This window comes from Anastrepha obliqua, chromosome 4 (assembly GCF_027943255.1).
Source record: "Anastrepha obliqua isolate idAnaObli1 chromosome 4, idAnaObli1_1.0, whole genome shotgun sequence".
Classification (NCBI taxonomy): Eukaryota; Metazoa; Arthropoda; class Insecta; order Diptera; family Tephritidae; genus Anastrepha; species Anastrepha obliqua.
In genome coordinates, this window is record NC_072895.1 from 88,307,769 (window position 1) to 88,334,457 (window position 26,689).

Consider the following 26,689-nt stretch of genomic DNA (forward strand, 5'->3'; position numbering starts at 1 on the left):
CAAAACAAGAGGCTAGAGAGTGGTGTGAACCTGATTCTTCGGCTCCGAAACGAGTTCGTGTCCAGAAATCGGCCAAGAAGGTGTTAGCATCAGTTTTTTTGGGATGCGAAAGGAATTTTGTTTGTAGATTACTTGCAAACAGATAAAACATTGAATTATAAATATTATTGTAAGCTTTTAGACTAGCTGAAGGAAAGCATACGTGAAAAAAGATCCAGTTTCCAAAAGAAAAAATGGCTAACATCCATAAATTGAAGTTCGCACCGTTGGAATATCCACCGTATTCACCAGATTTAACCCCTAGCGACTTCTATCTGTTTAGAGACCTAAAAAACTGCATGCGCGAAAAGCGTTTTTCATTAAATGATAAGGTCATAACAGCTGGCGAAACGTATTTCGCAGCTTCTCACTTCAGGAATGGAATTCATAATAATTCATAAATTGGAATTTCGTTGGAACAAGCGCATTGATGTTCAGCGAGCCTATGCTGAATAATAAAGTGCATTTCAAACTGTAAAATTCTGTTTTTCTTATCGAACTGCAAAACTTATTGAACAACCTAGTACTTTTACACTTCTTGCAAAGATAAGCCAATTTAGTCGCAATTTGTACTATGCCTACATTTAATTCTGCATTTCATAATGTTTGTGGGGTGAGGCAATCATACACTTCTACTGAGCAAGCAATTGTAAGATCCTCGATAGTATAGTGGTCAGTATCCCCGCCTGTCACGCGGGAGACCGGGGTTCAATTCCCCGTCGGGGAGATCTGTTAGAAATTATTTTTATTTTGTAATTGTTTTTTTAAATTTTTTTTTTACAATACTTAAAAACACGGCGAGATTGTGCGATACCCGCTCCCTGGTCCCCAGGTTTGTTATTGTTTTTGGTACGATTAGAAATAAAAAGAATTGAGTTTAGTAATATTTTTTTTGTATATCCTTGTTCACTCCGCTCAGGAGCATAGGGCCTCGACAAGACTCTTCCGTCGTACACGGTTCTAGGCTGTTGTTTTTGTGCCGTCCCATGTGATGTTGGCATCTGCTAGCTCGGCCAACATCGGCCTTCTCGAAGTGATCTTTGGCCAACCGCGAACTTTTCTCTCTTACGGGTTCCAGACCAGTGCCATTCTCGTGCTGCTATCTGGTGGTTTTCTAAGCGAGTAACCTATCCATCGCCACTTTCTGCGTTTCATTTGCCATAGAATAGGTTTCTCATTCCTTGATCTCCAGAGCGCGTAGTTGCTGATGATGTTCGCCCAGAATAGGCTACAAATGATGCGGAGGCATTTGATGACGAAAGATTGTAGTCTCTGTGTGATGGGGTTGGAGACCAGCCACGTTTTACTTCCGTACAACAATACGACTTCACACATGAGCTGAATATTCCTAGTTTAGTGCGTCTGGAGATCTGCGAACTTGCTTATACAGTATGCATTCACGCGGCCCTTGCTTTGTTCAGCCTGCAGTTGTCTTTTGTATCTGGTCCGCCGTCAGTCGTGATAGTTCAGACATAGTAATAAAATTACTCATATGAAATTCGATTTTCTGAGGCTCTTGGAAATCGTAGCGCTTGAAAGTTCAGTGGGAGCAGTACAAGAACAACTGTTTCTGGTAAGACTTTCAGTGTGGCTAATAAAATCACTGACGATTAAAGCGAGTTTCGACAACCATCTTTATATGGCCTGAACCATGGTGTAGTCTCATCTGGTTGTCCTAAGCTTTGTAATTACTGTAAATACTTCAAATTCTTCTTATTAGCATAATTCACGGCATACATTAAAATAAATTTACTCCTCGATAGTATAGTGGCTAGTATCTGCGATTTTTACTCCCAAAAGCTTCACCGATACGAAAGCAGCTCTCAAATTTCGTGAACTTGAAAGTTGAGCTCCCCTAGGCATTGAACTTGTCTAGCAACTGCATAAAAACAAATAAAATTTGCTTAAGTAACAAACGAAATTTAAAATCATTAAAAACTTACTCGATTTTTCAAGTATGCACGAACACATTTGCCGAATGAAAAATGATGTCCAGCGCCAGAAGAGTTAGTGAGTAAACGAAAAATATTACGTCATTCTGCGCCTCTTTTTATGTACATATGTATGTATTAGCAGACATACACATGCACATGTACTCTCCACCAGTCGTAGCCAAAACGAAAACAAAAATCGTCCAAGCAAATTACAATATTTTCTTTGTTATGCGATGCCACATTCCCATGTCCACTGACAAACGACAAACGTCCAACCGTCGGTACGATGCGATACGCCATAACGGCTACCGCCTTCCGTTCAACGCAAGCATATAAACGGCTCATAAAAAGTGAAGCTCGCAATATGCATTAGCAACAAAAACGACAACAATAAACAGAACAATGTCTGGTGGAGGTAGAGCCCACCATACTCATAATTGCATGCAATCGAGTGAATAACTTACTGCCCGGCTTACTGCAGTCAACTTCTCGTTGCTCGTTCATTCGACGACTATGATTAGGAAGAGAGGAAGGAATGAATTGTGCGCGAGCAAAAAACCAAAACCTACCCGAACATTAACCAAAACAGACCAGCAAGCAATAGCGAGCCACAAGCAACAGACATAACAGCAAGAACACGACGAAAACCGACAACAATGTTAATGATGATTTCGGCGGCGACACAATGAAATTATGTGTCAAAACAGAAACAAAAAAGTACAAAGAAAAATAAAAAAAAAACACAACATACACACACAAATTGCAGGGCAAAACCAGACCAGCGGTCGCAGCGATAAACAACAGCGCAGCTTGCTGAATATGCGAGACAGAGAGAGCGAAAGCATGCCTACAAGCGACCATGCGCTTAGCTTCACCTTCGTAAATGTTAATGTTTTTGTTATGGATTTTTTGTTGCCTTTTTATTGCTGTTTTACTTGTCATGTCGGCCATATTGAAAAGTGTGTTTGTATTTCAATGTGTCTCTTGACTCTGACCGGCATTTCTTGTTTGCAGCTCGTTTTGCCTTATTCTCTATTTGTTTGTGTGCCTATGCCTTTCTTCCATCCATCTATGTGCGCTGGCATAGAGCGCAATTGCGCATGTGTAGTTTTTCACTCGCTCTCACACATCAACACTCTCTGTCTCTGCCTCTCTTCGAACATGTTGTATTTCTAATGCTGCGGCATTTGTTTTATTTAGCTAAATTTAGAATATTAGAATAGAGCGTAAACAGAGAAGCAGATAGGTCGACGTCGCTGCTGATTATAACTGATTTGTGTATTCCCTTCATTTTATTCATTCGCGTGCTTAATACGGGTGCAATAACTTTTTATATAAACAAAACAAATAGCGGTGAGCGACCGAAAGCAATGACGAAGATAACGACGACGACGACACTGTCCTAGTAAACGTAGTGGAGCTTTTGCTGAAAGTTCAACTATGACTAAGCAACCAAGAGTAACTGCTGCGAGCGCCATCTGTTGTTAAAAGCAGCGAAACATACAATCGTATTACGTACACTACAGATGTCACTCATATCGCACAATACTAAAGTTCTACTAAAATTAGCTGTGTTGTTTTTCTCTTCTACTGCCGCTGTGATAATCTAATGCCATTTGTTAGAAGCTTTCTAACATTTATGTGTTTTGCCGGTGAGAAATCATCGTCCTCGATAGTATAGTGGTCAGTATCCCCGCCTGTCACGCGGGAGACCGGGGTTCAATTCCCCGTCGGGGAGATTCGACAATTTTTTTGTTTTGTAATAAAAAAAGAAAAAATCTGATCAATACTGCATTTCAAAATCACTTTGCCAGTGATGGTTTCAAGCACAATAAATATTTCCGAAGTGCATAATTTTGTGTCAACATTTAATAAAGATAAGATTTGTTAACTAAAATATTTCATGGGCATTTTTTACAAATATACTACACAGATTTAAAAGTTCATATATGCAAATGTGTGGACATTTTTTAACGTCCTCGATAGTATAGTGGTCAGTATCCCCGCCTGTCACGCGGGAGACCGGGGTTCAATTCCCCGTCGGGGAGAATTAATATTTTTTTTTTTTTAACTTTGACTCAATAGATTAACTCTGTGTTAACATAGTTTTTGATAAATAATTGCAAAATAAATAACTAAGTCATATTTAGGGCAAACATTTATATTTTAAAGTGCTTCACAGTTACGGAATTTCTTTTTTAGGCTTGTTAAACAACTTTTTGTTAATAGTATGGCGACTGTTTACATTTGATTTTTTTTCGTTTCGAAGTTTAACTCGTGGAAACGGCTCTTTTATCTGCATACTGCTTCTCTGTGGTACGTAGAAATGGTCGAATGAGTCGGGGTTACTTGATCGGCAGTAAATTTCTAAGCTATTCCGACAATGTAGAACAAACTAACAGAAGTTAATTATTAAAGCTTTTAGCCTCACCGGAATCTATATGTCTATATTCCAACAGGAGGTAAGAAAATGAGTATCTCGTAAGAGTATCTCGCGGAAGAAACAAGTAGAATCTATTGACTTCTAAAACCAGCACAGTTAGAACGCCAAAGGATATTTCTATTGAAAGACCTCTCTCCTACTGCTTGGCAAGGGTCATCAATCTCTACTGGTTCTAGATATTAAAACGACTCACTCCGCCAACTCAAAACTAGCACCAGTCAAAATTGTTTAACGCACATGATTTAGAGGATAACACTTACAGTACACGATTTCTCCACTAATACCTGGCTATTGCTGTGAACAACATATGAAACTATCTAGGCGGTAACTGCTTATATCTCCCAGAACTCTTTCAAAACTTTTCCGCTCGGAATTTCATGGGGCCTAATTCGTCCACTATGTGGAATAATGACGTAAAGCTAGGCGTAGAAGCCAATCGAAAACCTTTAAAGTAACGCTTGCAGACCTGTCTTTTTCATAGGCGTTCTGGTAGCGCGCTATCCTCAAGTGGCCTTCTAAAGCCAGGCTGAGCCTCTTTATTTCCATCACTTCTCGCCGCTGGACTACCGCATTCCAACTTTTCCTACGAACGCAGCATATGGTGCACGAATGTTTCTGGCGAAGGAGGTTCTTCAAAGGTTCTATAAAGTTTTTCTTTTGCAGAACGGAAGCGGGAGCATTTGAAGGCTACGTGGTGGCGTGCTCTGTAACGTTTTCGCCGCAGTAGTCGCAATAGGAATTTTCGTCGTGGTTAAATCTGTATAAATAAGCTTTGAAGCATCCATGTCCACTCAAAAACTGGGTCAGGTAAAAATCCATTTTACGATGTGGTCTCGTTAGCCAAAGTATTAGGTTAGAAATGCATTTGTGCGTCCAACGCCCTTTTGCAGAGTTATCATGCCTTGTTTACCACTCATCTATGCAATTCTTTCGTAACGCCGCACGAGGAGACGAGCTCATAGGCCTCTGTGTTCTCGGTATTTGGGCAGCTATTATTCTGGGCAGATATTACTACGGCTGCATCGTCGGACACCGGTAGGTAGACTGTAGACTTCGAAAATATGATTCATGATGTGTTTTATTCGCCCAAATTGGTGCACCATACAAAATAAAGCCTTTCATGGCATTAGCCATAAGCTGATGGCGACTTTGTTTAGATCCTCGTATGTACGAAAGCGCCGTCGTATTGGTGGATGCGTTTTCGTTGGCGTACTCGAAGTGCGGTTTGAAAGACGGCCTTTTATTTATCATCATTTCCAATTATTTGACGGCGGGAACGGTCTCCATATCTACGAGAGACATCTTCTCGATTTTTCGACTGGATATAAGGACTGCCTTGGTATTTTGTTGCGCGAATTATAGACTGTTTTGTGCTTGCCAAGATTGTACGTTTGGTACTGCGTGGATAGCGTTGTTGCGGATATCGTCAAAATTTTTAGGCGTTACCACAGGCGCAATGTTCTCTGACATGAATCCTGACACGGAGAACACCGTGGTATATTACACAGTGCTACAAAAAAAAAAAAACGAAATACACCTGACATTTTACACACTGTAGGTTGTTTATATGGTCGAATAATGCATAAAAATATTTTTTGTTATTTTTGTTGTACCCTCCAATTTGTATTTATTTATAAAAAACTGTTTTTTCAGACTTTGCGCGGTAATCTACGGATATCTCGGTCATTTTTTCACATTTTTTCAATATTTTATATGTTTTGAAAATGATGTTGTCAGACCTTTCAAATGATGTACAGCAAGTAATTATTCAAACTAGTAAGTTCTGATTTTTATTTGATTAAACCTGGAGAAAGTGTTTTTTTTTATCATTTTTTTAACTTTAACAATTTTTTATTGCATAATTTTACAACAAAATTAAAGATGTTTGTTAATATTCTTTGAGTGCATTTATTAACGAAGAAATTAATGTATTATCGGACAAAATTGCGTAAACTACGGTAGTTTTCCGTAAATAGAAAAAAATGCCTTGAATATCTATCCATTTGTGGAACCATAGTTTTTGTCTTTAATGATTATTTACTTGGAAAAATCACTGCATTCTTTATGTATTGACAATAAATGAAAGGTTTAGGTGTTTCTACATAATTTTGCGACATAATTTTCGCGCGATTTCTGAGGCGCAGAGACCCTCCTCCTCCCACGCAGTAAATTTACCTCTCTCTAATTCGGTAAGTTTTGAACCGCGTGGCATATTCATATTTATTTACTTAAAAAACGATTTAAATTAAAAGTTGTACTCAGCGAACACATAAATGCACTTTAAAGCTTCAATTCCTAATGCGTTCTATAGTTATGAAACGGCAAAAATAGTAACGAATTGCTCTGACTCGTGCTCAAAGTAACGGTACAAACAAACACAAAAACACCACGATGAAAAGTTGTTGTTTATTGATACTAAGAAGAATAACGGTATTATTCCATATATTCATTTATTTTTACAGAGTACCTACATATTTTTGGAGTAAAGATTAAATATTCATGTTATGTGTCCTATAGTTATGAAACGCACCTTAGTCTGAAGAAGCTATTAGACCAGTCTTTGGTTGGCAGTGCCTTTTTATTTCCTTCTTCCAAAATCGCGTTTTTCTCAAGAGTGTTTTTTTGTTAAAATTGTTTATAAGTTAATTAAAGATGTGTGACAAACGCAATAATTTCTGCTACGTTTGCGGTTTATTTGTTGATAAACAATATCGCCGTGAATTAAAAACAAATACTATCGTGGTTGAAGCATACAATCTTCACTTTGAGCGCAATTATAGTAAAAGTCGCTGGTATGAACCAGAATATATATGTTCCACGTGCTCCATATCACTAAAAAAGTGGAAATCTAGTCAGTGTTGATAAATGATAAAAAAAACACTTTCTCCAGGTTTAATCAAATAAAAATCAGAACTTACTAGTTTGAATAATTACTTGTTGTACATCATTTGAAAGGTCTGACAATATCATTTTCAAAACAAATAAAATATTGAAAATCGGTGAAAAAATGACTGAGATATCCGTAGATTACCGCGCAAAGTCTGAAAAAACGATTTTTTATAAATAAATAAAAATTGGAGGGTACAACAAAAATAACAAAAATATTTTTATGCATTATTCGACCATATAAACAACCTACAGTGTGTAATTTGTCAGGTGTATTTTCAGTGTTGCACCGTGTTATATTCCACAGCAATGGCTCGAGAACCGAGCCCTGTGGCACCCCACTCATTATTTCAACCTTTTTTCGTCCCTGTGATGTGCTGAACCATAGAATCGGTCATCAAAGTAACTGCGCAATATTCTCTTCAGGTACGCGGATATCTCAATTCGCTCTGGGGCGCCTAAGATTTTCCCCGAGTTTGCAGATTTAAATGCATCTGACATCTGGGGTGATAGTCAGGCAGTACTCTTTATCAACGGCTACCGCTGATTGCATTTGTTGCGAGCTGGATTGCTGAAGAGACTGCATCTAATAGATTGGCTTCCCCTTTCTAAATTGGCAGACCTGTGCAATTAGCCATTTGGTTGAGAGGCACCAGTGTAAAGCGGAGAAGAAACAATAGATCACCGTTCTCATGACCAGGGAACTGAAATTCCATTCGTCTGTAATCATGCCAACACGCCAGCGTTACACTTCCAATCAAAGTTAACGAAAATTTATAGCAATTAACGGCAATCCAATAAAAGAAATTAATTAATAGCAAAATCGTATGCAAAAAAAGTGTTCGAATTGTCCGAGGCCTATCATCACGGCTGGGCGAACGGGCTAGTGGGCACAGCTGAGGAGTAACGTACGTCTGTAAGCACACAAACAGAACTACATGAAATACTAAGTACTCGATTGTAATTCCGCATCCAAAAAAGTGTGTCGCTGATTGTAAATGAGATTATGTTGCTACAGATGTCGACGTGTTGCAAGCTGATATAGTACGGCCGCACATACAAAAATAGTCCATACATACTTACATTTGGACGGCACACACCGCACACACGGCACTTGTTAGCTGGTGCGTTAGTCGGTACAGCCTCACAGCATAGCCGCTTAATGAATTTCAATGCGTGTGTAATTTAATGCCAACACTCAAGGATAAGTCGAACAAGCAGCATAGAAATTAAAGAAGAATACAAAACGACAATACACGGAGCTGTTGTTACTCGCCCGCTCTGTTGTATACTCGCAGTTGGGCATGGAGGCCATGAGACGCTATATCACGTCGCGCAAGCCGGTAAACTAATACTCTTACTAAACGCACGTGTGTGTGTGTGTGTGTGCAGATAAAATCGACAGCATTAAGGCGTTACTGTGGGCAATCGGCGTCGGAAAGGGAAGTTGGCGTGGAAGGCTGGAGCCAGAGAAACTGGTGTTGTTGCTACATGAGCTCGGTTACAAGTGTTTTCATATGTACTACACATGTAAATATGTCTGCTTATTTATGTGGGCTGTGTGTTTATGCTGCATAGGAACATCGGTGCGCATTTATCATTCTCAGTGTAACAAATTGACGTCTAGGTTAGTTAAAAAGAATGAAATTGAAGTGTGAATTGAAAGAAAAGAATGAAACCTAACTTCTTCCCATGTAGATTTACGATATGGCTGGTTGATAAGAATTGGTACCAGTACCTGCTAGTGGTGGTCATTTGTTGTAGCGGAGCTTTTCCGAATACTTCAGGCCTGGCATTTGATGCTCTGGTTAGTTTAGCACCGCTTGATGTTTTCCCTAAGGAGAGGCCAGGAAGGCCATTTGCAGGCTGAAACACAATGGGACTTAGTATGGCCCCTGTCCGGCATTAAGCAACAGAGGAGAAGGCAGGGACTTCGATCCAACGATTCTTTCCGTGCGCCTTGACTCCATGCCAATGGGAGTAGTACTTAAAAAGAGATACAGAGTGGTGCTGCCAAAGGCTCAATCCTGGTCAAACTCCGAAAATGAGCGCGGCAAACACTGTTTTCGCATTTTCACGGATGGCTGCAGACCGAGCACGGTTCCGGCTCTGGTGTCTACGTGGAATCTAGTGGCACAAAACTACATTTTGCTCTTGGAATGTACGCATCTGTGTTTCAAGCGGAGATGTATGCTGTTCAAGAAGCAATGAACTTTGTTGTGGAAAACAGGTGAACAAGCAGATCTGTATGTGTCTGCAGCGACAGCAAAGCTGCACTCATGGCCTCCCCAACCACTTCTAGGGTAGTTGAATCCTGTAAATCCAGGCGGAACTACCGACATAATATCTTGATGCTAACAGGGATCCCGGGACACGTGGGTATCGCGGGTAACGATACCTTTAAATCTTTAGCTAGGACGAGCTCTGACGCCAACTTCTCTGTTCCGGAGCCCATTTTGCCACACGCTTCTGCAGCTATCAAAACCACGGTTAGCAAACGGGTTACTTCAACCTACAAGCGAGCTTGGCAGGCTGGCTGTAAGCGGACAAAACTGGTGTTACCTGGCATGTCCGACCGACTGTCGCAGATCCTCCTGTCATTAAGCATAAGGGGCTGTAGGCAGCTGGTTAGCATGATGACGGACCACTTTCTATGGGCAAAGCACATGGAAAAGGTAGGCATCTCAGACAGTGCACTCTGCCCAGCATGTGGAGAGGAGAATGGAGACGGCGGACCACTTTCTGTGTGTATCCCCAGCCTTCGCTCGACTCAGGCTTGAGGTCTTTGGCACTGATACGTTAAGAAACGACCACTTCGGCTCCTTGTAACCACAAGATCTACGCAGATTTCTTCGGAGGTCGGGCTAGTGGTAACAGAGGAAGAAGAAAGGCTTACTTTGCGTTGGAAAGATCAAATGGAGCAGAACTTGGCATCACTTGGTGCATCTAACTGGTACCGGTTAGCCCGAGGCAGACACGACTGCCGCGCTTTGTTAAACACGGCCAAAATCGCTTTGGCTTTTATGGCGGAAATCAAGAAGAAGAAAAATTAAGGTAAGAAGATGTTACCTCCTGCCATGCAGATGTGTTCGTGATGGACTGCAGTGTAGAAGAAGGGATTTTTTCTAAACATGACTTCTTCTTTTTCCGGTTTCCAGACTGACTTGCTAGTAACTTGCAGGCAGAAGCTAGAAAGTAGGGTAGATGGAGTTTCTCTCTGTATGGAAGGGAGGATGGTACAATTTCTGAGTATCTCTGATTATTTATTTACGATGATGGGCCAAGAGGTCTTTGAGAATGCAGAGAAGTCAAAATAAGTCTGATTTCTTAGCACACTCGTTTTTAAGCTTGATACACTTCATCGAGGTCACACAAACACACATGCGAAGCGCGCTGCGAGTAGCGTGCACATATAGAACCGTATCGGACGACGCAATCTGTGTCATTGCAGGAAAACCTCCTTTGGATCTGCTCACAGAGGAAATGAGCCGACTGTACAGTATGCAGAGAGCATCGGATCAAAAAGCCTCAGAACGGGCGTTAAAAATTAGACGATGACAGTAGCGTTGAGAGCTGTCTCAAAACGGGCGCTGGACATACAAACTCATTCCGTGCATCAACGAGTGGCTTACAAGAAAACACGGGGACATAGTCTACTACCTCACGCAATTGCTGAGCGGACATGGCTGTTTCCAAGAATACCTGCATCGGTTTCAGCTAGCGGACACCCCTTTCTATCCATACTGTCCCAACACGGTGGAGAGTGCGGATCATGTAATTTTGTACTGTGACCGCTTCAAAGAAGAAAGAGATGCACTACAAATTGTTCTGGACCATCCAAAAGCCTTAAACAAGTGGGAAGTGGGAGTAGGTTCGAGCTTTCACAAGAAAAATCGTATTGGTACGACCGTAATCTATGGTAGCAGCACCAGCATCTCCATTAGCAGCAGTTCAGTGGAGGCTGACCGAAATTGACGGGCCGACGACAACCATAGACACTTGAGTCATTGACTCGTACTACTTGACGTAGAGACACAAGAAGACGAGCCTATAGCTTGAAGCTGGCTACAAATATGGTGGACCCAGACGAGCGTGAATAGAATTGGTCCTTTTTATAAATGCCGTTCTGGGCCTTCCCGAAGTAATGTAGAAAGCGGTTCAGGGAAGGGTGTCTTCCCAGAAGAAGAGGAGCAAAAACAAACATGAAGTCCTTATCCAATTTTTCTTAGCTCTCCATAAGCTCTCCAAATAATAATATAAAATAATTGCTTATCCGCATCTCGCCTCCCATCGAGCAACACGCGGTCATAAACAGCGTTTTTGTACCGAATCGCCACGGGAGATGAGAAATGGTGTCAATACATCAAAGCGGAGGAAGTATGGGTTGCTCCAGAAGATACGCCGAAGCCGGGAGTCAAGCCGGATCTTATTCCAAAGGAGATCATGATATGTGTTTGGTGGGACTGGAAGGGTATGGTGCACGTAGAAAGGCTTAAAAAGAATGTCACGGCCAAGAAGGAGCTTTACATTGCCCAGTTACACCGCTACACCGCTTGAATGAGACTATTCGACTGAAAAGACCTCATCGACATGGTCAAACCATACTCCTTCACGACAACACCATGCTCCATGTTGCACAAGCCGTCAACAACAAATTGGTCAAGATGTGGGAAGAGGTTGTAAATAGCAACGAGGATGATGAACTTATTGGTATAATTATTGTTTAAATAAAAGTCTTCGGTAAAAACGCTACGAATTTATTCCCCAACCTAATATTTTGATTATACTCTAAAGAATAGCCCCAATCATATTTGCTGTTTATTCTAGAGCTAGCACTAAACGATTACTACTTTTTCAAGAGAGATTTGTGAAAATGAGTTCATCAAATTTTTCGCCAATAGCGAGAACTTCTTTAAACACCGACTTATAAAATTGACTTCAAACGAACAAAGGTTATCGGAAAAATGGTGCATATTTGATCTAAATGATAATTTCATCGTTGAAACAAGGCAGAAAAAGTCTTAAGAAATTTGGGATGTCAACCTTCAAACCAACCAATCACTGAGAGTAGTAGGTGTATGAGGTGACCTCTGTTGATCGCAATGATAGAGAAAATTTCACTCGAACGTTTAAAATAAGGAAGGCTTGGCTAGGCGTTTTTGAACGCGTTTTGTTGACAATATTACGGGATCGGGCACTGCTTCATTTAGGAAGATGAGCCACTCCATGAGAGTCAGATTCGATGTTGTCGTGAATATAAATTAATTCCACTTTCATATACTGAGCATCAGTAATACGTTTCTATAATATTTCTTTAGCTCACCTGGTTTACCATTGGGACTATATGGATCGTAACTGCCAGCCGACATCGGCGATGCGTAGCCATTTGACATATTCGCGCTGTAACTATGGTTTTGCGAACCCGGTGAAGGACTTAATGGTGGCGCTGAGCTGGGCACACTACCCGGACTAGAGGTGGAAATCCATTCTTCGTTGCTCGGAGGACTACAATTTAAAAAAAAAATTTAAAATGATACATTTTATAAAAAAAATGTAAATAGATAAATTTGATAAAAAAAATTAAAAAAATTAAATTGATAAATTTGACAATAAAAAAATTAAAAAATTTCAATAGATAAATTTGATAAAAATAAAAAAAATTTAAATAGAAAAATTTGATAAAACTAAACAAAATATTATTTATCTATCTACAAAAAAATTTAAATAGATAAATTTGATAACAATAAAAAAAAATTTTAAAAGTTCAAATCAAATTTATCTAATTTGATAAAAATAAAAAAAAAATTTTAAATTTTAATCAAATTTATCTATTTGATAAAAATAAAAACTCAATTTTAAATAGTTAAATTTGAGAAAACTAAAAAAAACTTAAATAGTTAAATTTGATATAACTATATTAAAAAAAAATTTAAAATAAATAAATTTGATAAAAAAAAATTATTTATCTATCTAAAAAAAAATTAAATAGAAAAACTTGATAAAAAATAAATAAATAGAAATATAATAGAAAATTTGATAAAACTAAAAAAAAAGTATTTATCAATCTAAAAAAAAATTAAATAGATAAATGTGATAAAACTAAAAAAAAATTTGAATAGATAAATTTGATAAAAATAAATAAAAACATTTAATAGAGAAATTTGATAAAATAAAAAAACAATTTAGAAATTTCACTCAAATTTATCTCTTTGATAAAAATAAAAACAATTTTAAATAGTTAAATTTGAGAAAACTAAAAAAAAATTTAAATAGATAAATTTGAGAAAACTAAAAAAAAATTTAAATAGTTAAATTTGAGAAAACTTAAAAACAAATTTTAAACAGATAAATATAAAAAAAAATAAAGAATAGTTTTTAAATAGATAAATCTGATAAAAAAAAAATTAAAAAATTTTTAAATAGATAAACTTGCTAAAAAATAAATAAAAAAAGTTTTGAATAGATAAATTTGAGAAAACTAAAAAACAAAATTTAAATAGATAAATATAAAAAAATAAAAAAAAATTAAATAGAAAAATTTTATAAAAATAAAGAAAAAAATTTAATAGATAAATTTGATAAAAATAAAAAAAAAAATTTTATGATAAAAAAAAAATTAAAAAATTTTTAAATAGATAAACTTGCTAAAAAATAAATAAAAAAAGTTTTGAATAGATAAATTTGAGAAAACTAAAAAACAAAATTTAAATAGATAAATATAAAAAAATAAAAAAAAAAATTAAATAGAAAAATTTTATAAAAATAAAGAAAAAAATTTAATAGATAAATTTGATAAAAATAAAAAAAAAATTTTTAATTTTAATCAAATTTATCTATTTGATAAAAATAAAAACTCAATTTTAAATAGTTAAATTTGAGAAAACTAAAAAGAATCTTATATAGTTAAATTTGATAAAACTAAAAAAAAAATAAAATAAATAAATTTGATAAAAAAATTATTTATCTAATATATCTAAAAAAAAATTAAATAGAAAAACTTGATAAAAAATAAATAAATAGAAATATAATAGAAAATTTGATAAAACTAAAAAAAAAGTATTTATCAATCTAAAAAAAAATTAAATAGATAAATGTGATAAAACTAAAAAAAATTTTGAATAGATAAATTTGATAAAAATAAATAAAAACATTTAATAGAGAAATTTGATAAAATAAAAAAACAATTTAGAAATTTCACTCAAATTTATCTATTTGATAAAAATAAAAACAATTTTAAATAGTTAAATTTGAGAAAACTAAAAAAGAAATTTAATAGTTAAATTTGAGAAAACATAAAAACAAATTTTAAATAGATAAATATAAAAAAAATAAAGAATAGTTTTTAAATAGATAAATCTGATAAAAAAAAATTTAAAAATTTTTAAATAAATAAACTCGCTAAAAAATAAATAAAAAGAGTTGTGAATAGATAAATTTGATGAAAAAAAAAATTGTAATAGATAAATTTGATGGAAATAAAAAAAATCGTAAGCACCAATTTTGGCACAGACAGAAGTGGTAATAAAACAAAGCGTGAGCACAAGCGCGTTGGCCAGGTCAAGGTCAAGACTGCGAAATGCAACACAACAGCAAACTTACCATTCCAAACGTGCACGCTTGGGCATAAAGACCAGATGCCCATTGGCAGCACTGCCACTACTGCTACTTCCCGCTGCCACAGAAGAGGATGATGAAGCGGCGGCATGACTGCCACCTCCAGTCGTAATAACCAAAGTCCCGCCCGCACTGCCGCTAGAGGTGGAAGCTGTGCCGGAAACACCACCAGCGCTGCCACCAACAACCAGATTTATGGTATTCACATTATTGAGCGGACTCACAGCTATGGTTGTTGCAGTGGTATGATTGCCAGCGCTCACCGCAGAAGACTTCTTTGCAGCAACGGAAATGGAAGTACCGCTTGAGGATGCCGCTGGCGGCAGTGTGTCGACAGTGAGTGCTATTATATTGTTGTTATTCGAGTTGGGGCTTGGGTGGCCGTGATTGTTATTGCTATTGTTGCTGTTGCTGTTCCTTAGAGTATTATTGCTCATGTGACTAATGCTAGTATTGCTGGTGTTGCTGTGAGTGCCACCATTGTTAACTGCAGTTGACTGCATTGATGTTGACGCATTTGCCGCCGAAGTTGTAGTCAGTGCAATGACTTCATGCAGCGGCTCGGCTTTAATGGCAGTCGAAATGATTTTAATTTTTTCCTCCACCGATGCAGCCATCACATTCGTAATGATTGTGGGCGTCTCACCCAACGCAGCCGAACCAAGGCTAATGCTGGTGTTGTTGGCGTGCAGACGCTGCTGGTGCGCATGTGCTTGCCGCGGTTGATGGATTAGTGCACGTTGCTGTTGTTGGTGGTGGCCGCCATTCAGATCCAAAGCGCTACCAACTTCACCACTGGCAATGGCAGCAACGCTGAGTAAATGCGTAGCAGCAATTGTAGCCGGTGGTTGATTGATGCCAGCAGCAGCAGCAGCTGCTGCAGCGGCCAATTGTTGCTGCAACAAAATATGACTGGGTATAACTGTTGTGGTAGTAGAGGTGGCAGCGTTGGAGGCCAACAGCTGCGTGGAGGACTTTGCAGGCGCCGATGACGACGACGACGACGACGCCGCTCCCGATGACGATGGCTGCTGCTGAGATTGCTGTTGTTGGTGTACATTTAAGCGATACATTGTGTGTGTTGCTGGGTTAAGCAACTATTCGACTAAGGAGAAATCCGTTGACGGGTGGCAAAAGTTTCGCTTTTCGTTTAGTATGATTGTATATTGATCAATTCGGCCCGCCGCAAACTGGATTTCACACAAGTGTGCTTTTCATTTTTCGTTTTGTTGTTGCGCTTTTTGGGGTTTGTGTAATCAAGAGGGCAGTCAAAAGTCGCATATTGCACGACATTTTGCTCTTGCTTCATTTACATTTCCGTTGTAAAGAATAAATACACAGTTAAAGATGTTGCGGAAGTTCTATGTGGACGCCATCCAACGGTCGCTCATTCACTCATGCCATTCATGGTTGACCCAGTTAAGTGGTCAAACGGTTTTTAAGATATACGAAAATACCAGCTGCAAAGAAAAAGGAAGAAGACAATAAAACGGGTGCTAAGCAAATAATAAGTGATGCAAATAATACTAAAAATACAAATACTTTGAAAGTGGCGTGAGGTCACTTGATTAATATACCAATAAAATTTATCCTACTTAAATGCGAATACATAAAAGCACGAACTTATGAAATAATTAGGTCATTGCGTTCATCTGTCATAGGTCAGCAGACGCAGGGTTGCAATATGCGATCCGATACACAACAGCTACATACATCCAACATCTTCGTCCTAACCCTGCGTTGCGCAGGCTTACCCCACTTGCCTCTCGCATTTCGTCATGCAAATACCTCCCACTCATTCACTTACTGCTACTAAACTCATTCACAGTCTCCTTTTCCACTTTACTGCCGTTAGCACATACACATTTTTTTTTTTTTTGCGCCTCACATTTCACCGCTCTCCTCCGCCTTTCTTGCGCGCCACCTCGTACACCTTTCTCCTCGTACGCCTTTCTCCTCGCTCGCTCATTCTCCATTGACTTCCTATGTCAACAACCCACAACAACAGCAGCTTATGTCGCCATTTTTGCAGCCTCAAGGATTCCAGGTCAACAAATTCTGCCGAGTACATAGGCCCAAAAATGGCTGCAGCCGTTTGCGGTGGCGGAAGTCGAGGCGTTGGTGCATTAACGCAAATCACCGAAATCGCATATGTTGTGTTCGTATACTTTCGTTTTATAGTCGTCACCACATAATACAGTCGTTCAGTAGTTCATCGCTTGTAAATGCAATCACGTCGTATCCCCCAACCCACCCACAACATGCCACGCACTCTTCGCTCTCTCCTAGTCTTTGCTTTCAATTGTTTGCGCCATCAAAGCTTGCGTGCACATGTATGTGTAATCATATACCTAGTGTCGCCACTATTTCAGCCTTATCTACGCCTATTTTCTTTTGCATTCTCACGTCTGCTTTCTCATCTCACTCACACATCTTCTCACACTCGTCTCACACTCGTCACACAGTTATGCATTCTCAATCTCATTGCATCACAAACAACGAAACTCTCAACAACGCTACTCTCAGCTAACAGTGCACTCGTTTATCCTTTCACTCGTTCATGCAATCGTTGCTTTATTCTCGTCATCGCAAAACTAGTTTCACGTTTCGAAATTCGCATTCGGCAACGCCTTACAAATATTGCACGAAGTTTTCACTGCCTCTACATTTGGCTTTGCGTAATTTGGAAAAGCTGCATTGCATAGCTTCCCTTCGTTGGCTAACGAGGATGTGTGTGAGGGAACAGCGGAAGTTCGACACCCGGAAATGGCATTGAAATTTCACTTAAATTTTTCCGCAATGCTGCTAGTGACCCGAACGCAAGTGTTTGTCAACATGAAAGTGTCCAAAGCACCAGTTAAGCAATCGTGCACGGATGTGTGTAGACAACTAAGTTGCAGTGTGAAAGTAATACAAAATTAAATTTTGCTTATGAACTCAGTCTATAAAATAACTTCAAAGAAAAGTGAAGATGTTTCTAAAATTTACACCCAACGCTTCAACTTTTGGTGGTAAAGCTACATCGCTCATAAATCGTGGCCGCACTTCTCTACAACACAAATTTCATGAAGTTCGAACAAAATCAGTTGCTGTGCCAGAAAAAATCGATGCCTGAACTGATATTACCAGGTTTACAACGTCTCGTGAGATTGTGGCATGTGAGATTGGACGGGCATTTGTTCCATTCGCATGAATTCTATATTGAATGCAAAGTCAATCGTTTCATTTCATTTCATTTATTGCCCAAAATCATTTTAACATAGGAGTTTACAAAGTTATGATAAAATTAGATTATTTAGCATTATCCTAACATACAAAGTCAATCGTCAAAAGGAGTTGTTCGCGTTATTCCATGTTCACTCCACTCGGGAGTTGCCTGTAGGCAACAAGACTCTTCCATCGTACACAGTTCTGCGCGTTTTTGCGCCGTCCCAAGTGATGTCGACATCTGCTAGCTCGCGCAACATCGATCTTCTTGAAGTGATCTTTGGCCAACCATGACATTTGCTCCCTTGCGAGTTCAAATCCAGTGCTATTCTCGTGATGCTATCTGGTGGTTTTCTAAGCGTGTGACCATGGATAGACCACTTTCTGCATTTGATTTGCCTCCTCGTTCGTTGATCTCCACAGCGCGTCGTTGCTGATGGTGCTCGGCCAGAATAGTCTACAGATGATGCGGAGAGATTTTTGTTGACGAAGTGCAGCCGGATAGCAGAAGCTTTCGACAAATACCACCGGACACCCGTCAGCCACTATATATCTTGCTTTATTGTGGTTGACTCTCATAGCTTTGGCCTTGACGTTGTTGACTTCCATTCTGTCCGCCTACGCTTGCATGTCTGTGAGTTTGTGAAAGAGGAGGGAGATTTCATCGGCGAAGTCCAGGTCCTCGCGATGTCTGATGAAACTCCTTACGATACCTCTTTTGTGCAGGGTCAATTGGCCTATAACGTCGTCTAGGACGATGACGAAAAGAAGAGGCAACAGGGGGCAACCTTGCCTTAGGTCTGCATTGGTGGCGAATGGGTCGCTGATGTTGCCGTTGTGAAGCACTGCCAGTCCGGCGTTCTCGTAAAGGGTTCTGATGGGATGGATTGTATTAACAGGAACTCTCTTTCTACTCAGTGCCAGCCATATTGAGCCTCGTTTGATTGTGTCGAATGCCTTCTTAAAGTCGACGAACTGCATATAAATCGGGGAGTATCACTCAACTGATTGCTCTACTATGTTGCGAAGAGTGTTGGCGTGGCTACACAGCTTCGGTGAAGGCGAAATCCAGCTTGTTCATCCCTTAAGGAGCATTCGATACATTGGAGTCTGCTTTGTATGATCGGGGCTAGAATTTTGTAGGTGGAATTGAGCAGGGTTATTTCTCGCCAGTTGCCGCAGTCACGTAAATCACCATTCTTGGGCAGCTTCACGATGATGCCTTTTGTCCAGGACGAAGGCAACTTTTCATTGTCCCAGACGGCGCTTATGTAGGGATGCAAAATTTTCGCTAAAATTTGCGGGTCGGCGATCGGTAGTTCTGCCTGTATGTCATCTTCGCCTGCGGCTTTGTTGATCTTCAGCTTCTTGATTTGCTGCTGGTTGTTGTGCTGCCCAATACGAAACTAGATTCACTGCTAAGAGCGATGTTACTAATTGCTTAAACGTTTTCCATCTACGGCTCTGGTCATCACTGGAGGTCAGTAAAGCACCTTTCAGATCTCTGATTCTCTGGTTACTACTACTGTTGTTCGCGTTGGATGCCGCATAATTTGACAATCGATCAAAAAAGACTCATTACGATTGGACTAAAGGAATGTTGACAAAATGCAATTGCGATGAATCAAAAAACATCGCTAAGATCGTGACAGACATCATGAATTAATCAAGAGTCTACATATGAACATGGACCTAAAACCAAAGACAATCGACGCAGCGATCTTTCAAGGCGAGACAAGTTTGAAAAAGTTTTACGCTTTGAAGAAAATAAAAATCCATTCCGCAATAGTCGGAGCAGACTGGTGAATAAAATTTGCATTTGGATTGAGCAGAGCACTCTTAGATTCCAGTCGAGAGACACAGTCGCATATTCGCGTATATCCTGATTAGGTTAGGTTAGGTTAGCCAGGTTGCTTGTTTGGACGAGACACTCGGTGGCCCTAAGGCCCATTGTGATACCAGCATTTGATTTCCATCCCCTAACTGAGATGCTTAAGCTACTTAGATCGTTCTAAGAAGGTATCTAATCCCTCCAGTGAGACATTTTGCAAATTTTCCAGCTCTTCGTAGAAATAATCACCAATATATGTATATAGCATGGCTTCTTTGATGTGCAGGACATTCACCGAGGCGGTATTGTACCGACTCAATTTCTTCTTCACCTCTGCAACTCCTGCAGAAGTCATTGTGAGGTACACCCATTCTACCGGCTAGGGTGCCAATAGCAGCTGTGAGGACGCTTCCAGTTGATCTAATGGCCCCAAGCATACATTTTGTCCTTTTAAGATTCAGTTTCGGCCAGAGCGCTTTGGAGACTCCACAGTTAGTAGTCAGTGAGCATCTTCTATTGGCTTTCGCGATTACGCTCAAGTCAATTACAGCAGACAGTTCGTTTAGAGGAATGCTCATGTCCTCTACCACTCTTTGAAGTTGAAGCTCAGAGCATTTCCTTGCACATTCATCCGCTCTTTCATTTCCCTCCACTCCCGAGTGGCTGGGGACCCAATAAAGTGTGGTGTTGTGTTGTTGAATAAACGAGAGGGACCTCCTACATTCTTTAACACATCTGGAGTTGATGCGCGCTGAGGCCAGTGCCTTGATCGCTGCTTGGGTATCAACCCAAATGGGAAGGCTTCTCGGAGGTAAGGCTACTAGTCTTATTGTTTTTGCTGCTTTGTATATAGCATAGATTTCCGCTTGCACTGATACCACGCCATTGATCAATAACCGCAAACAATCTAAATGTACTTGGTCTCTCAGTAATCTTACCAACTCAGCTGTGGTCGATACTGCACTATGATGAGCAGTAGGCCCAGGAAATAAGTCGCTTCGACGAGGCGGGACCAAAGAGAAAGGGTCGCTTACACGGCAGTCGGTTCTACGCTCCCTCTGTTGTTGTTACTCCAGCAGCATTCCGCGTACGTGTACGAAAAGGTGTGTAAGTTGAGGTGCTTTAAGGCTGATATAGAAAGGTCATAAAAGGTCGAAGCTTACGTTTAGCGATAGGGATGCGTCACTTCCATTGCGTTTACCAGGTTTTGCCGCCTTATAATTCCGATCTTGGAAACGTCTGTAAGCCGTCCAACATTCGATTGCGGCATCATAAAAGGAAGGTATATGCGATTTAATAGCTGATCTTACAACATGATTCCTCTCACCTATCACTTCCCATCTCCTCATTTCGTTTGCGCGTGGTGGTGGAGGAGGCATGAAATATGAAATAATGGAATACTCTTTTCCAAATAGCAGTCGTTCCGCAACGGGCAATGGGAAACCGCTGAGTGAATTTCTGCCAGCAAAAAGTTCCTCATAAAAAACACCATCGGCTGTACGGAGGCGGCATAAAACTGTAAGTCTTTCCATTTTTGAAACAACATCAAGACGTAGCAGAGCAAATGGGAAGAGGAGAGCGGCAAAACACGAAATTGGGGGGCTCGGAAATGACTCTGGAGAATTTTATGAAGAATCCGAGTCGGTTGGAAGCAAATGGAAAAAAAACGTTTGATGCAAAATGGCCCACCCTAATGTACACTTATGTATGTACATAAGTATTATACTTTATATATTCCATCGATCAGCATCTTAAGGGGGGGGTAGGGTCACAAAATCGAAATTTTTTTTCTTCACTCATCTTATAGTAAATCATTTCAAGAATGTTGTGTCAAAATTTTAAGTGGATCGGAGCAGAACTCTCAAAGTTATAGCCTTTGTAGGCACTCTACCTCGAATGCGGAGCATCGATAATTTCTCAGAGTCATTTTTTCAAACGCGTTTTTCCCGAAACGACTTCTTAAAAGTCGGTGCCAATCACAACTCCGAAACTATTCAACCGATTCTGTTCAAATTTGGCACACGTTTTCTAAATCAAAAATACCTCCCCCCTACACTGTTTTTTTTTTATTTTTTGTTTTTTAAAGTTGTTTTTCACTTACAAATATGGCGAAATTTTTCGCCAAAAATGCTCGTTTTACGTTTTTTTGCCACCAAAACTACAAAAATGAAAAAAAAAATTTTATTAATGTAGGGGGGAGCATTACGTCATACTTTAACTGAAAAATTCGACTTTTTTAGTTTCAGATGATTCTACGACGAATGCCGATTGGCACCGCAGAGCACCTCTCGAAAAACATATCTCCAAAAAAACTCTGTCATGGGCTTATTTGTCAATATTTTATTATAAATATTTTTTAAAAACTTATTGAAAAGATGTACAATAACATGTAACTGATTTTATTAAAGTATCTTAAGCCATATTTCTGTAAAAAATTCACAAAAAAAGTGTTTTTTTTTAGCGCTAAACCCTACCTCCCCCTTAATCTATTTTCCCTTTTTCTTTTCCCCTTTTAAAAAATTTGTTTCTGTTCGTTTTGAATTTTTTTAAAATTTATGTGAGTACTTCTTTTTTGTTATATTGGAACATTTCGTTTCATACTATTTCATTTTTCAGGCTCCTACCTTACCTGCATATTCGACGACGATGCACCGCAAGCGGGGAATGCGACTCGATCGCCCGCGCTCTCTCGTTAACGGAACGAGCTAGATTTATGTATATCAGGCCAGAGACTCTCACTCCGCAGCATTCACCGCATATGTATGGAGAATGTTTATGCTGCTACAAAAACAACAACTCGGTCGCTTACACGTGCCACCTTTCACGCCACAAATGGCATCACCCCTTTCAAAACCATTTACATCTCAATGTTAAATTTCATGTCTAAGCCCAACAAATGCTTCGAAGTTCACATCTACATAGATACAAAATATCAAATGCATACAAATCTATGCTTTAGATACATGCATACATACATACATCAGTTCTGTATACGCAACCTTAAAGTACCTCCTCGAATCAACGGTTCTGCCGGCAGGCACAAGAAGGCCGACCATAATTTTACACATTCATCAATGCAGATACGTAAGCAGCGCTTTAGGCGAAAGTTCAACAGCCTCGTGAAAGGTGAAAAGACGGTAATTGGTGCGCGAAAATGCTTTATTGGATTAGAAGTCAAAAGTGTAGTGGGGAAAAATGCGACAAAAAGAAGGCAAATGCTGGCATGTGCAGTGCGGCATAAAAAAGTTGTTGTACTAAGTGCAAGCGGTGAGAACCTTGGCGAATTTGCACATGCGTATCTAAGTGTGTGTGTGTGTGTGAAAACTGAGAGTGATGGTATTGGAAAGTAGCGGCAATAAAATGCATTAGCAGATAGCAGATAGGTGAAAGGTTCACAGATTATTTACCAGTAGGAAAAGAGAATGAATTGTTAAACTGAAGAATGAGAAATTACGAGAATCATTCTATAGGTACCGGCATATAAAAGCAGTTGGCAATGCGGATGCATACTGTGGGCAAAAAGGAAGGTGAATTTATTTGTCAAACTTCGCGGGATTAAAATTTCGCACTAGTTATTTTTTTCATGAGTTGGCAGCACTGCTAATAACATCTGGGCCAACTTTCATGTGAATGTCATTATCAGTAATATATTTATGCTTGTGTTTACCTAATGACCAAGAGTGCATTTTTCGATTTTTACAATGTCTGATTTGATTGAGCAGAGAAGTGCCATCAAATTTTGTTTGCGGAATGAAATTTCGGCTGCGGAAACGTTTAGCATGTTGCAGAAGGCATTTGGTGATTCGCCCATGTTGCAGAAAAATGTTTATGAGTGGCACAAAGACTTCAAAGAGGGTCGAGAACGTGTTGATGACTTGGAGCGCTCTGGACGACCATCGACGTCAACAGATGACCAACACGTCAATAAAGTAAAGGAGTTAGTGCTCAAAAATCGTCGGTTGACTGTTAAAGACCTTACTGATATGATCGGAATATCAGAAGGATCTGTGAAAACCATTTTGAAAGACCATTTTGGTACCGAAAACTCTTAATTTCTTGGAAAAAAGTCGTCGCGTTGATGTGTGTGAAACACTGCTTTTAGACTATCAGGACAAGCTCAAATGCATCATTACGGGAGATGAAACTTGGATTTATGCTTACGACCCTGAAACAACCGACCAATCAAGCGAATATCGTGCTAAAGGCGAGGCCAGACCGAAAAGAGCACGTCAAAGTCGTTCAAAAATAAAGGTCATGATGACAGTTTTTTTAAATTTTCGTGGTGTGGTGCACTATGAATTCCTTCCACCTGGCCAAATTGTTAATAAGGAATATAATTTGAGCGCTATGCGTCGTTTACATGAAGCAATTCGTCTAAAAAGACCAGAATTATGGGCCAACAACTCTTGGTTTTTGCATCACGATAATGCACCGTCTCACACTGTACTCGTTCTTCGTGACCATTTTGCCAAAAATTCCACGCATATCGTTCCGCAACTACCGTATTCGCCTGATTTGGCTCCGTGTGACTTCTGGCTATTCCCAAAAGTCAAGAGACCCCTCCGGGGAACGCGTTTCGAGTCGATTGAGGAGATAAAAGCTGAATCGAAGAAGGTGCTGATGGCTATACCGGAAATGGACTATTTGACATGTTTCGGGGATTGGAAAAATCGTTGGCATAAGTGTATTTCATCGAGAGGGGATTATTTTGAAGGGGATAACATTGATTTGCAAGAATAAATAAAGATTTTTCATTTTACAACCAAATTCCCCTTACTTTTTGCCCACAGGTAGGAGGATCTGCGACAGTCAGTCGGACATGACAAGTAACATCAGTTTTATCCATCTGCAGCCGCTCTCAGCCTGCCAAATTCGCTTGTGAGTTGAGTTGAAGTTGGCCTCAGAGTCAGAGATCTCGTTACCCGGAATACCCACGTGTTCCGGAACCTATGTTAGCATTAAGATATTATGTCTACCGACATAGTTCCGCCTAGATTTACAGTACTTAACTACCCTATGTGACCTTCAACAAAGATCTCTCAACAGATTATCACTTTGGTGTAAAAGTCGAGGACTGGAAGTAAATCCGGAGAAAACGGATTTGATACTTTTTAGTAGGAAACACAAAACACCTGCTCTTCAATAAATATTCCTAGGAGGGAAACCACTTAGAGTAATAGAAAGGGCAAAATGTGTAGGACTTGTACTAGATAGGAAGCTAAATTGGGGGCTCACAGTCGCAGACAGAGCACGTAAAGCTATGACCGCAATGTACTCCTGCGGAAGGGAAGGAATGGGGATTGGAACCCAGAATAATACATTGGCTCTACACAGCAGTGGTTAGGCCAATTCTCTACTATGGTATTGTAATATGGTGGGATGCCCTTCAGAGGGGTGTGAACATCAAGAAACTTGACAAGGTGCAAAGACTAGCATCTATTCTGATAACCGGCGCCATGTCAACCACACCATCGAAAGCATTATATGCGACATTAAACCTCCTTCCGGTAGATCTGCAGACAATATAAAACGTACGCAGTGCGGCAATAAGGCTGAACACTATAAACAAGTGGTCAAACACGGATTATGGTCACGGTAAAATCCTGGCTGGCACTTCGGGGCTTCCCGGACTGGTGGACTATGCACTCCCGCCTATACTTGCCATTACATTGTTTACGACCCTCCTACCCTCAAGGGAAGAGTGGGAACGGGACGATGTGAGACAGGGCGAGTCCATCCATGTATACACAGATGGCTCAAAGCTCGAGGGCAAGGTGGGCGGAGGTGTATACTCCGAACATCTGGGGATCTCCTTCATTTTTCGGCTCCCCGACTACTGTAGTGCCTTTCAGGCTGAACTGATGGCAATAATAAAAGCTGTAGAAGTTATCTAGATGAGGACGAGGAAGAGACAATCTTGCACCTACTGTGCCACTGCCCTGCTCTACCCAGACGCAGGTTTACTATTCTGGGTAGACAATTTTTTAATGAGTTAGAAGATCTCAGTTCTACAGAAATCAGAGATATTTTGAAATTTTTGAAAAGCACACACTGGTTTTAGGAGAGATAGGGATAGGGTGTCCCACAGGACAACCGTTTCAACCTAACCTAACCTAACTACCCTAGAAGTAGTTGGAGGTCTGTATATGGCCATTAGCGTAGCTTTGCTGTCGTTGCAGACACATACCGATCTGCCTCTGCACCTGTTTTCCACAACAAAGTTCATTGCTTCTCGAACAGGATACACCTCCGCTTGAAACACAGGTGCATACATTCTAAGAGCAAAGAGTAGTTTTGTCTCGTTTGATTTCACGTAGACACTTAAAGCCGATTATAATGCATTTTTTTGGACGGAATTCTAGCCGGTATTCCCAAACCTAAGCTGAAGTTAAAACTGTTTGAAATAAATGCCATGTTCCCGATTTTGGAATTCTTTATTGGTTGCAGTTGTTATTGTGGCAGCAGCATAAACATTTCCCATGCATATACGGGGAATGCTGCTGGAATGACAGTCCTTGACCGAATATAAATCCGAGTCGATCCGGCAACGTAGAACCGACTGCCATGGGAACGAACTGTTTTGAATTCTATAATTAATATTCCAAAGCTATCTACCCTTAATTTCCAGCAGAATTCATTTAAAATCATAACATGAAATGCTGAAATGTTTTTAGTTTTTAGTGTTTACAAAAAATATTGAGCTTACTGAAGTTTTACTAAATTTCAAAAAGTTGG

General features: G+C 39.7%; 1 protein-coding gene and 3 non-coding genes across 4 annotated transcripts in view; 3 read left to right on the top strand and 1 right to left on the bottom strand.

Annotated features, from left to right (window-relative positions):
- The first annotated feature begins 694 nt into the window (after positions 1 to 694).
- Positions 695 to 766, top strand: Trnad-guc (transfer RNA aspartic acid (anticodon GUC)). The gene has a single exon. It is a non-coding gene; the product is annotated as a tRNA-Asp (tRNA).
- Positions 767 to 3,639: 2,873 nt separating this feature from the next.
- On the top strand, positions 3,640 to 3,711 carry Trnad-guc (transfer RNA aspartic acid (anticodon GUC)). Its single transcript has one exon. It is a non-coding gene; the product is annotated as a tRNA-Asp (tRNA).
- A 238-nt stretch (positions 3,712 to 3,949) lies between these two features.
- Positions 3,950 to 4,021, top strand: Trnad-guc (transfer RNA aspartic acid (anticodon GUC)). Its single transcript has one exon. It is a non-coding gene; the product is annotated as a tRNA-Asp (tRNA).
- A 4,145-nt stretch (positions 4,022 to 8,166) lies between these two features.
- LOC129244261 (homeobox protein 5-like) overlaps positions 8,167 to 26,689 on the bottom strand; it is a 52,674-nt gene continuing 34,151 nt past the window's right edge. Inside the window, exons 4-6 of the mRNA XM_054881878.1 lie at positions 14,902 to 16,376; positions 12,626 to 12,807; positions 8,167 to 8,216 (exon numbers count right to left, since the gene is read on the bottom strand). Coding sequence (XP_054737853.1) covers positions 8,167 to 8,216; positions 12,626 to 12,807; positions 14,902 to 15,989 — 1,320 coding nt within the window. The 5' untranslated portion in view covers positions 15,990 to 16,376. The remainder of the gene's footprint in view (positions 8,217 to 12,625; positions 12,808 to 14,901; positions 16,377 to 26,689) is intronic.